The following is a 12530-nucleotide window of genomic DNA, read 5'->3' as shown; positions in this document are numbered from 1 at the left end:
AGCGCGAGCGCACGTTCTTCGTGTCGTGCATCCACTACGCCGAAGGCGTGAAAGAAATTAATTTCGCGATAGCGTCCGGCTAATTGTGAACCGCACTTTGAGGGGGGTCGCCACCCCGCACCCGCCCCCGCCCTCTCCCCTCGATGTATCACGATGCACCGAATACGTAAACATATCACTGCTCTCTATCCTAATGACTCGTCCGGCTGCAGTATATCTCCATTAGACAATCGCGTCGCTATCGCTCTCGATCCTTACGCCCGCAATCCGTTTAGGAAGTTACGTTATCGTGTTTACTGTCCGCGGCAATTATCTCGACGTACGTCCTGGACCGAAAGATTTTCCGGAGAATCTGACGACGAGGAAGCGGGAGCTGGTCAATTTACGCTATTCAGACCCCGCTAGACAGTAATTGTTAAGTAATCGAGTACGAAGATCACATTGAAAGAAAACCGATTGATTATAGACTAGTTTATTTTTAGTTAATGATTGGCCTTATCTCTGGTTGATTCACGAAAGGCGGCGCGATTAAGTTTTATACATGGCGGCGGAGAGCGACGCGCTTAGACGATCCCAAAGCAGCTTGCAAGGCGCAGTGCATTTCCGCAGAACTCGCAAAGGTTGATCGGTTCGAGTACAACTTCATTCACCGATAATGCTTAAATATAATAAGTCTCGGCAAAGTTGAGTTGAGCAGTTTCGGAACAGTACCGCAGCGGCTATGCTAATACAACTTCAATGGAGCGCGATCTACGTCGGGGAAAAATGATTAAAAGACTTTGCACGCCGAAATTTATTCGTACTGAAATATATTATATAAGATTCATCTGTGTGTATATATGTGTGTGTGTGTGTGTGTGTGTGTGTGTGTGTGCATCTGTGCGCGCGCGCGTATAGCCCTTCAGCAAAAAATATTACTCCGCTAGGGAGGGATGTTTCAAGAGAGAGGCGTCACGACGTTACTTTCAAATGAGTGCAAATAATTCGTGAAGTTTAAACAGCTGTATCGCTTACAACGTTCCGCCCGCATTTTCAAAGAGGGTCAGGGAGAACGAGAGAGAGAGAGAGAGAGAGAGAGAGAAAGAGAGAGAGGGCGGGGGGAAGGGGGAGGAGAAGAGAAAGAGCTGTTCTCTTGTTGTAATCCGTCGAATAAAATATCGTACATTCCGCGGAGAAGCGCGAGAATATTAGACGAAAATGAGCGCGTTTTTACTTGAAATGTGTACAGTGAGAAACACGTATAATTCGGCGACTTATGGTCGCCTCATGAAGGCACTTCTATTGCAACGCAAATAGTGCCAACGTACTCGTGTGCAGTGGACCGCGTGCGCGCGTGTCATTATACATTCCCCTTTGCTCACGCCAGAGGTGGATGCATGAGAAATGGCGACGCGTGTGACAAAAAGCTGAGAACCGCATACGTACCGCCCCACTAGGATGTGCCAAAGAGTACGTGTCGGCTACGCATATTTATCTACCGTACGCGTCGCATTTCGCTACTAGCTAGCTAGGAAATTTCGGTACGCGCGCGAAGCACGGAATTGCTAGTTTAATACCGATTCCGCGTGCAAATACACAGCAGGGGTGCGCCGGGCGGCAGTGGTTGGCTGTTTGCGAATTAGGTGCAATCAAACGCAAAATCACACCGGCAAATATCACACGATTTACCAATCGCAGACTCCCGCAATTAATTGCTCGGCGCGGTGCACTATTAGCGAAGACAGTTCGGCTAGATTTTGCGAAGATACGACCCGGGGAGCCTCGCAGACGTCGAGAACGGCGCGTTTATCTGCGCTGTGCTGCCGCGTCTCTCATCGCGCGCCTCGGTTATTAAAATATGCTATTAAAGCTCGTTATTGTAAAGCAGAGTCGCGTAAAAATGTGCAATTTTTTTATGAAAAAACTGAGAGCTATTTATTTTGTCATGCGCTCGGCGTTGTTCGACGCGTCGTTGAATTATTACCCTCAACGCGTGAACTAAAACGGAAAATGGCGCTTTAAAAAATACAATAGATAAAGAAGCGTTACAAAAATAAGTACCGCGCGTCGCTAATCTTCGTGAAGATTTTATATTTTCAACGCGCTGGCAGAACCGGCGGCAGAACGCTCAGAAGATAACGCACCTCGTACTCGTGTAATTGTTATTTAATTATACCCCTTTAATACCCATTGTTAATCGAGTTTTCCGTGAGAAAGAAGTCAATGGGAAACAACAGCGACACATCATCGTGATCAATTCTTGATGCAAAATCTCTTGTATCTCTCATAATTCAGCTGCGAGTTAAATTTTAAATTTCCACGGGGGCCAAAGCTCACTCGGTGAAGTTAACGCGAGAAAGAATATTTCGCCGAATTTCTTGCCTGATCTTTTTATCCGATTTCCTCCGATTTTAATAAATCCAAGTGTGTCTTAAGGTGTCGGATGTACAAAAGCGATTCAAATTTCATTTCGAGTAATCATCATGCCGACGTTGATAACACATCGACGTGGATTTCGAAGAAATATGTCATTAACAGCCAAGACGCGGCAGGAAGCCGGCGCTATTAATAAAAGAGAGTTAAAGGCGGTAAAGATAGGAATTTATCGCGAGACTAAGCCGCTCCCCCCCACAGTTGTGAATAAAATATAGTCTGTGTGTCAGTCAACCGCCGTCAGCCGTCACCTCGAAATGCGAAATATGCGATAATTGCTCCGCCGATCCCCCGAGTTATGTACTTAACGAATCAAATTGCTCCTCGTGAGTGTCAGCGAACTGGTGCTTAATTTTTAAGAAGCACTTGTCTCAGCGATTAATTCATCCTCTCCATTACCGGATTGCTCCGCCGCGTGCATCGCGTTCAGCGGATTACGGGATCGTGCGAGACCTTTACAATCAATTCAGATCGCAGGGGCGAGAATGACGCGTAGCGCGCGCGCTCGCGCACGGATTAAATAATGACGTGCCAACAAACGCGCGATGAGTACGCACGCAAAGGTGGACGCAGCCCGTCACTCCAAGGGAATCCGCTTGTATTTCCTCAGGCGCGAAAGCGCGAAGCGCTAGGGTGCGAGTTCACGTGACTCTCTCCGCGAATGACAGCGCGAGACAGATACGTTGATATTTAAAAACACACACGGCGGTTGTAATGGAAATCGAGTGGATAAACTGTCGTGCGCAAATGAAGGACGCAATGAAGGTAAGCAATGCTGACGGGAACGTTATTCTTATCGGCAAATTTTTATTTCACTCGTCTCGTGGAGAACACTGTTACGATCACTCGGCGCTCTATTGATTAGAAGCGACAGCATGTAAATTCGGGAATCGGGTCACCTGCAAGATAGTTTTTATGCGATCTGTTAATTTATACAGAACATCTCGAAATAAAGTCTCGATGAGATTAATGAGCGCGACTTCGCGGCTTTCAATAATTACAGATCGATGCTTGGTGGTCCACTGTGCGCTTTTTTTGAGCGAATCGATCGAGAGGGAGACCTACTTTTCGGAAGAAAGTTTGAATCTAATCAGACGTCGATAATTAGAGCCACCGGACGAAAGTAGCCGACTCGGGAGACACGCGGCGAGAAACGACACGGAATTTCTTGCGTTCGTAGCTAGTCTAAAGGAATCGGAAACGCACACTCGGCAATAATGCTCGAATGCTCGTACTTATTCGCAAAATGCATAAAACACAGCCGTCCAGATTATCTGTTTTATTCGCGATAAAAACTCGCACGGGCCGACAGCTTTACTCCGGCGCGCCGTGCATAAATTAGGGTTGTAACAATTTTGAGAATCGTAAATCGCGGTCGTGCGCGCGCGCGCGCGCGCGCGCGCTGCTACGCGGCTTTTCTCTTTGCGAGAGGCGCATTCCGGCGTAAGTAACTCACGTGACGACTAGATTTAAGGGGGCAAGCGTTTATTACCGTCTTATCGCGAGTATCGAGGAGCAACGTGACGCGACCCGAACACGCTGATTAAAAACCTCGGAAATAGTTCGTTCTCGTCCTCGTCGCCCTCGTCCTCGTCATTATCATCGTCCTTGTTATCGTGCTCATAGTCGTCATCGTCGTCGTCGTCACTGTCGTCGTCGTCGTCGTCGTCGCCATCGTTGTCGTCGCCGGAAGCATATCGCGCCGAATCCCGCAACTAATTCGGGACTAATTCGGGCAGCAAGAGCCGGGCAATTAACGGTCGGGCCGTGCCAAGTGGATTTACGGAGCCTTCGGTCGGACGGCGCGATAATTCGACGCTAAGTCATTAGCCCACGCGAATACAGCGCAAGGCGCGCGTAATGGCGCCGACGTATTTCAGTGGCTCCTAATCCGCGGGTATCCCCCCACGTGCCGACACGCCGCGACGCTACGCCGCGTCTCGTCCGGAAGTCTCTCGCGATTACTTCCCTTGAAATTTCTGCCGTTTGTCTCGGCGCGCCGGCCGCGACGTAGGAATAATAGCGCGGGCGCGAATAAACGGCCGATCTCCGGCACGATCTACGAAGTGTCCCGTCCAACGGCTAAAGAACCCATTTCCCAGCCGACCGGCCGAGAAAGAGAGAGTAATTATTATCACGCGAAAGGATAAGGAGAGTTCGTTGGACTAACTTCCGCCGTGATAATTTATATCTGCCACGATTCGTATAAGCGGCGATACGGCGTGGCGCAACCGAGAAAAAGGACAGACACCCCCGGACTAGACGTCGCGGGGAAAGAATAAGCCGTGGGGGTGGCGAGGAGAGAGAGAGAGAGAGAGAGAGAGAGAGAGACCGATGGATGGCACAATGCCGACTTTCCGCGTTTCCATTTGCATGCGCCTATTTTCGTTTACTCTCGGCCACGGCGACGGTCGTGAGTCGAGAGCTGCGATCGCGCGGTCGATAGCGGGGGTGGGAGGGGGGGTGGGGCAGGGGAATTTGCCCGGGGGAAAAGGGGGAAGTACAAAGACAACAACGAGACTCGCTCTTTTCCTCTTTCTCTCTCTCCGACGTTGCAAACGTCGATTCGGCAGGATCCGCGTCAGGAACGAAGGAAACTGGACACAAAGCCGCGGCTACTAAGCGCGGAGCCCGTCGTCGGGGATTTTTACGCCCGGACAGCGTGTCGGAGCGCGATCTCGATCAACGGGTAACGTAAATTCACGTTACGACCCCGCGGTACGATCTCTCCCGCGGGATCTCGCCGCAAAGCTCCCCGCGTGGCGCGCGACGCGGCGCGGCGCGGAACGACGTAGCGGTTCGGGAAACCCGCTGGTGGTGGAACAGGAGCGCGCCGCGAGCGTGGCAATCTCGTTCGTTTAAATTACTGCCGGTCCGTAATCACCTACTGACTTTTATCATCCGCGTAATAAACAAACCGCAATCGTAAAAGCCGCCCGTAAAATTCCGCTCCGCGGGGGCGGCGGGAGAAAAGCCCCGCGACAGAGTGCGCGGTTAATGCGAGCACGCGGACCTCGCGTTGCGGAAACAGCGTCGTAAAACAATGCAACGAGCCGGAGCCCTTCCGCGTGTGCCTCGCTCGCGAGGATCACGATCGCGTCGAGCAGGGGCCGCGGGGTTCCCGCGAAACGTCAACCGCGAGTTCCCCGAGCGCGCGGAGCCGCTCTCGGCCGACGATGAAGATGCCGAGGATGTAAAGTCCCATCTCGCGGTCGCAGGCCCTTCGGCAATGGCCGCGGCAGGACGCGCGGCTGGTTCACCACGTGGATATTATACGCATCGCGATATTTGGTCGCGCATTTTTCGTGCCGTCGTAGCGTGGTTGCGTAGCGTGGGTGCGTAGCAGTGCGGGGTACGTGCCTGTGGCTCGTTAGGTGCTCGATGATCTTTACCTGATGACGGATCGTTCAGCGCGGATGCCCATGTCGTGATGCAGAACACCGGGATCGCGAGAACAGGGAGCATATTGTTACGTCGACGACGCGGCTACGTCAACTGAGGAGTAAACGCCGGGCGTCGCGACGCGGTTCCACTTTGCCGCCAAGCACGCGGGCGCCTGCGTGCTACCTCGCGCGTCCCGCCACTTCCGCATCCCGGCCCGGCGAGGGTCAAAACGACGACGGGGGGGGTCGCTACCAAGACGAGATATCTGTTTACAGTCAAGCGCAATTCACAAACGCGAGAGCGACGAAGCGCAAACGCATCGCAATTGCATTTCGCGCGTACATATTTGGCGAAAAGGAAGACAGTATGTACAGTTAGAGAGAGAGAGAGAGAGGGAGAGAGAGAGAGAGAGAGAGAGAGAGAGAGAGAGAGAGCGGGCTTGCATGCATACGCGGGGAGAAGTACCGCTTGAGATTACGTCCTCTTTCAAAGAACTTCAGAAACGACGAGAAGAAACTTCCTCGTGCCCCGAAGACCTCGGCAAAGTCCTCCCTTCGTGCAGAACGTGCGAATGCCGATGCGGTATTATTATTTTTCCCTTTTTTCTTTTTTGCTTCTTGAGATTTGCTAAACTACCAAAGTGGGACGGTTTTTTGATCCACCGTTGTCGTTGGGGAGAAATTTAAATCTTCTGTTAAGAAATATTGGCATCGCGCGAGATTAAAAATTGAATGCTGTTTCCGAGACTTCGTCTTTAATTCTTCTCCTTCTCTAAAGGACGTTGAACTCGTTCGCTCATTTTTTCGTACATTATTTAACCTACATTGTGAACATATTGTTACTGCGGAATTAAGAACTGAAAGGCCATCCTTGCGCTGAATCCTTTGACGCGATTATCGTACCGCATAAAATTATAACGCGTTATGAGAATTGAGATTGCTAATGCGCTTGTTATCACCGCTTGGAATTTTCTTCTAATTTGTATGAAGATAGAGGGCAAGAAACAAAACTTGTTTAATCGCAAGTCCACTTTCATTCTGATTAACGAGAATGCCTGTCGAAAAAGTCGAGAAAGAGCGAGTTTGCATGGTAATTACTTTCGCAATAATTACATTGCCTTGTAATCGTTCTAACGATCTTATTTCACTCCGCGTCTGCTTCTTGTTTAGCACAGACGAATTTTAAAGCGTCTTGATATTCATTTTACACGAGCCGGATTTTAATTATGGAATTTCACTCTCGTCGCGCTGGCGATGCGCACTTGCGAGATGATAATTGAGAATTTTCAGACATATATTTAGCATTTATCAGTACACTGTTACATGTCGTGCAATTTCGTTTGGGATGTCATCTATTATCCGTAACCCAATTACAGAAGTTTCATTAAAATATTGAGCGTATTTAAATCGACATATTACGGCTTTTGTAATGACGGGTGATAATAACGCGACAATATCTAGAAAATATAGAGGAAAAGCAACGAAATGCGCACATAACAACGATCAGCGTCAATTACCAGCCAGTCAATGACACGCGTTAATGTGCCATTCGTACAACGATATTCATAATTATGAAAATTACAAATTGTATTTCATGAAGCCTGATAAAATTGCCGTTACGACATTGCCAAAGAGTGCATTTACGATCGTTTTATTCCAACTCGGTAAACATCCAGTCTAAGTATGAAATAGAACAATTGCAGGCTATTATCAAATACGCTAATAGGTAATTAAAATTTTAACGCGCCTTGTCGAGATGTACCCGATAACATTTTCACATCAGAATCAACTTAGAATTTCAATTTGACCGATGAAAGTTTCAGAACAACGTGTTAATATAACACGTACGTCACCAGAATTTATTTGGGGCATATGCCCGCAGATCATCTTGTATTCCTCTCCCTTTACATAATAATGCACAATAGACTTAATCTGATAACGTGAATATGAATTAAGATATTTTTATTTTATCAAAATCTTATACGATGCATATAATTATTTTTCCGTATACAATGCTCGATAGTCTGTTACGGAGCTAAAATAATCCGAAACGTGCTTTTCTCTGTCTTGTTTCAATTTTTAGTCACCCTAAGCATTACATATTTTGTTAACAAACGAAGTCGTATATGATACACGACGATACGAGACGACGCGTCAAAATAGCGTCAGATATACGTCGCAACGATTGATGGTACAGCGTGAATTTACCGTTAACAAGATTGTTTTCCATAGTAATTTCTGAGATTGATCAAATAAGATGTGTCTCATGCATCCATCGTCCGACGAAATATCACAAGTAGCTACTCCCTTTCCCATCGGGCGGGGATGATGTCTGTGCGGCTGTGTTCAGAATAACTCCTTCGATCTTCACGTTTCCTGCAGGCAACCTGAAAGTATGTATGAGCGTCCTTTTCAACATCTGCATAAGCAATGAGACGTATAAATAGTACGTACAATTTAGCTGTTCTGTTATCCCAAAGGTCGTCAAATACCTACGTATTCTATACCGTATTCTTTCAACTTTTTATTACTCCGCATATCTCATTGGTACTCGCCGAAAAGATATTTATTTTTTCTTACTTGACCGAAAACAAACAAGTCTTTCTCCAACTAGTTGCTCAGCAGCATTCGTCGTCACGTAAGCGAGTAAATTATCGCACTGCTGTTTCAATGTTCGTACCAGCATCGCCGAGATATTTGTTTCCTCACATACGAAGCCAGAAATAAACAAGTCGTCCTAATTGGTGCTCACTTAGCGGCGCGACCACCTTTGCGTCGAATTGCGAGCGAATCGCGCGACTGGTCGGTTCGCGCATTATCCGCATTACACTCAGAAGTCGTCATTACAAAAGCCTGAAAATATCACGGCGTAATACAAATACACAACACAAAGCAATCGTCGATGAGATACAAAGCAGTTTATCGGCGCATTGTTACGGAAAGCAATTGTTTGTTTTCGCCGCTCTTCCGTAACTTTCCATGCTTCGATGCGCCGGTGAATTGTCCACTTTACCACCCGTAGCGTGATACGTACGCAATATTGCTTTTTTCCCCGTCTGCATAGTTTTTTTGTCACCATTTTGTCGAACTAGTTCTGGGTGCACACTCATGCAGCAAAAATCTCTTCGCGATATTCTCACGCGTTCGACCGTGGCGGAAAATTCTCTTTCGGCATGGTTGCAGCTACGCGTTCCGATATATACAATAGGGTTTTATTTATACGGCGAGAGCGGATCAACAAGCGGCGAACGGTAAATAAACACCGAAATCGTGAAAGACACCTGCGCGACCTGCGCAGGGCGGTTTACAGAGGGGAGCGGTAGAGACAAAGCGCTAGACTAGTGTGATACAGTGCAACGCTCTTTCTCCCTATCAGCGCGGCGTTTTCTTCGTCGAAGCTGCTTCGCCGCGATCGTAGTGGAGAGTTCGCGTGATAATTCATGCTCGCCGCGGATACTATTTCGAGCACGCGTGCCACTTGATGGAATCGCACCTCCGGTTCAGCGCCATTACGTACAATTGTTTTCGCTTATTACATGCATGCGATTCCAGCTAGGCCCGAGTGTGCGGATATGGCGCGGGCGCGCTTGGTAACTTCCCACCCTATCTTCTTCGCCGTCGTTGATTCTCTCCGACTTGGGAGGCTCGCCGTAACCTGCCGCAAAAGAAATTCCGATTTTTCCTGCGCAAGCTTCACCAGACTTTTCAATCGGCGAATTTTCAATCTCTCTGTGTGTGACGAATTCTGTGTTCCATATTACGCTCCCTCGTACGAAAGAAACGCGCCTCGTTATCGCCAATAATGTAATTTGCGAGATAATCCACGAACGGTATCTCGTTGAATAATCGGTCATCTTGATTAAACTCGTGCACCGGTGTATGCGCGCGAGGTATACGCGTACATGCGCCGCTGCGCTGTAACATGTATTCATTAAAGATAATTGATCAAGTGCCGTAAAGTACAAAAACTGATTCCCCGCTCGCTCGCTCGCACGCGCTCGGACACGCCTTTATCAGGAATTCGATCAGGAATGTGTGCGTCTCGCGGGCGCTTTTCGCCAAACGCTTGTCTCGTCACGTGGGATTCGGCGGTGGGATAATGGTTCGCGATGCAAGTGCGTCGTATGGCAAATTCGTTCTCGACTCCGTCGCGTCCCTATCGGCTGATGAACTTAAAACTATATCATAGCGAGGCTAAAGAGATGTTCATGAATACGGAATGAGCTGCAACGCGCTTAATATACATGCGTCGTGCAAACTTTTAATTGCCGTTTCTTTGGTAACTAACTGTGCACCACATTTTCATTAACTTATCTGAAACTCATCTATTTGATAATTATCTCTAATATTGCATTTAGCGCGCGACCGAATATCCCCGAGTCTGACAAATACGAGCCAAGTATTCGAGCGACTCGACACGTTTCTCCCGTTCCTCGCATATTTACCTGCGTGCTCCGTGCCTTTCTTTACTTTCTCTTAAATTTTCTCTTTATTCATTTAAATTTTACCTTGCAATTCGCGCAAGTTATCACCACAGATTGCGAGGTTTATTATCAATTCTCGTGCTACCCCGTGCGTTTGCATTTCTTTACGTTATAACTGCAGATGTTTGTCCGAGGATTCTCTTGTAATGTAATCTTATAAACATATTTATAAGCCATATCAGGAAACCTGTGCCACGTGTCGACTTTCTATTTTAAAAGTTGAGGAATTAGTCAATTCCTCCGACGAAGGAGCACGCTATATAAGAACGTGCGACCAAACCACTTCGCGTGTCGGTGATTCTACTGTAAAAGCAACTTTACCTTCATGATCTTGGCACCGCGTTCCACGACTCGTGAGACACGCTATGCCATCATTAATGTCCCGTAGCGTAGTGCATTATTTTATTTGCATGATCATACCTGCGCTGACTCGTCATTCCGAGGGAACGGATGGTTAGTAATTCCAGTCTTCGTGAAAGTATTTTGCGAAATATATTTTTCTGCTCGCTAGTTGATTTGTAACGATCGGCAATCACGTTACTCCCTTATTTTCGATCCTAACGCGGCGTGATCGTAAACGAGACGTTATCACAAGCCGACTGCACTCACTGCATCGCGATCCGAGACTTGCGACTTGCGCGCGATTGATCGCACGATTCATGTATGGAAACATCGATTATAATCCATCACTTCAACAGTCAGTTGAAAAATGCAAACGTCTAAAAGCGAAATTTTCTATATATTGACAGGATTCGAAAAATGTGTCATCAGTCAGTGTGAAGTGATTCTCCGCACCAAGTGAAGAAAATAAATATTATCGACGATTCTGCGACTGGGGAGGAAAAAAAAATAATCGAGAAACTAGTCGCGCAGTCGTTCGACACGACATAAAAGCGTCAGCGAATCCAAATTCTTCCGGCGAACCACCAGGTTACAATCTCGCCAATTCCATCTAATCATTCGCGATTAACGAACGCGCTCGTACACAGTCGGGAGCGCCGTTACAAATGACGTTAAGTTAAAGTTCGAGTCTGCCGTTCGCCGGGCGACGACGAGTCCACGGAAGCAGGTTCCGCAACGAGTGCGGCGCGGCCGTTCGGGCTCATTCGAACACAATTGTCGCGTGCACACTCGTGCTAGGTACATAGCCGAAGCGGGTGTACACGCCGAGCGAGCGAGCGAGCGAGCAGGTGGAAGCGGATATTCGCGCCAATCGTCGAGGCCGCGGCGGATCGAAGCGGAGCGGCCAGGGATCGATTTCAATTTAGCGGCCGTTTAAAGCGTGCACGCTCGTGGCTAACGAGCTTTCGAAAGTCGTAGATATCCGACAAGTTGGCCTACCAGAGGCAGTCGCTCGCGGCTCGCAACTACCCGCCAGAACTTACCGCAGTCAGGCAGCGAGTACCGCGAGCATACATGTAACACGACACCGTTAACTTCGCTCACTATAGTCGCACCGTGGACGTTACACGCGCGCGCATAGACACACATATACAATGAAGCGGCCGCGTGGCGGTTCGGCTTCACGTGGCAGGCACTCCCGGCAACCCCTCCTCGTGGGGTGGCGATCGTAGGTGGTAGGTAGGCATTGTTAACGTCTGGAAAGGATAAGAACGGCGGGCGATGGAGGAGGGGGGGGGGGAAGCGGTGGCAACCCGAGGACTGTTTTACTGCTTTTCCAACGGCGGGAAGGGAGAAGGAGAAAGACAGACAGAGTCAGAGATAGAGGGGAAGAGAGAAAGGGAAGTCGGGACGGGATAGCGTGCGGTTGCCGTTGCGGAGATTAGTGAGAAAGGGAGAAAGGGCGAAAGGATGGAAAGAGAGCGGGTATGCACCTGAGGAGAACGGATTTACGTTCGGCAGGTAGATTACACATTACAGCCGGCGCTTTTCTTCGCGAGCAGCTTGCTTTCGTGCAAGAAGAAGCCGTAGCGCTTCACTTTTTCGTTAATTCCAGCCGAAGGATCGATGCCACTGATAGGGCAGGTATGGCAGGTGCGTCAGATATTACACTGATTTAATCAGCGGCTCGGCTGCGCGGCACGAGAGAATCGACGTTTCGCAAATATTTGACAAGATTCGAGTCGCGATTACCTTCTCGCTGCGGTTTTACACATCGAGGAGAGAATAAAACAAGACATTTTTTATAGAAGAAGTCTTGAAGAGAGAGAGAGAGAGAGAGAGAGAGAGAGAGAGAGAGAGAGAGACAGAGAGAGAGAGAGACACAGAGAGAAAGAGAAAAATAATATAC

At 48.4% G+C, this 12530-nt stretch overlaps 1 protein-coding gene across 1 annotated transcript in view; it reads right to left on the bottom strand.

Moving 5' to 3' along the window:
• Nucleotides 1-5893, bottom strand: part of LOC105181716 (neurotrimin) — an 89884-nt gene extending 83991 nt beyond the window's left edge. The window contains exon 1 of the mRNA XM_019840676.2: nt 5805-5893. Within this exon, the coding sequence (XP_019696235.1) occupies nt 5805-5877 (73 nt within the window). The 5' untranslated portion in view covers nt 5878-5893. The remainder of the gene's footprint in view (nt 1-5804) is intronic.
• Nucleotides 5894-12530: the final 6637 nt, after the last annotated feature.

The sequence above is a fragment of the Harpegnathos saltator genome, unplaced genomic scaffold (genome assembly GCF_003227715.2).
Source record: "Harpegnathos saltator strain DR-91 unplaced genomic scaffold, Hsal_v8.6 scaffold789, whole genome shotgun sequence".
Lineage (NCBI taxonomy): Eukaryota > Metazoa > Arthropoda > Insecta > Hymenoptera > Formicidae > Harpegnathos > Harpegnathos saltator.
This window is presented reverse-complemented; position numbering and strand designations above follow the sequence as displayed.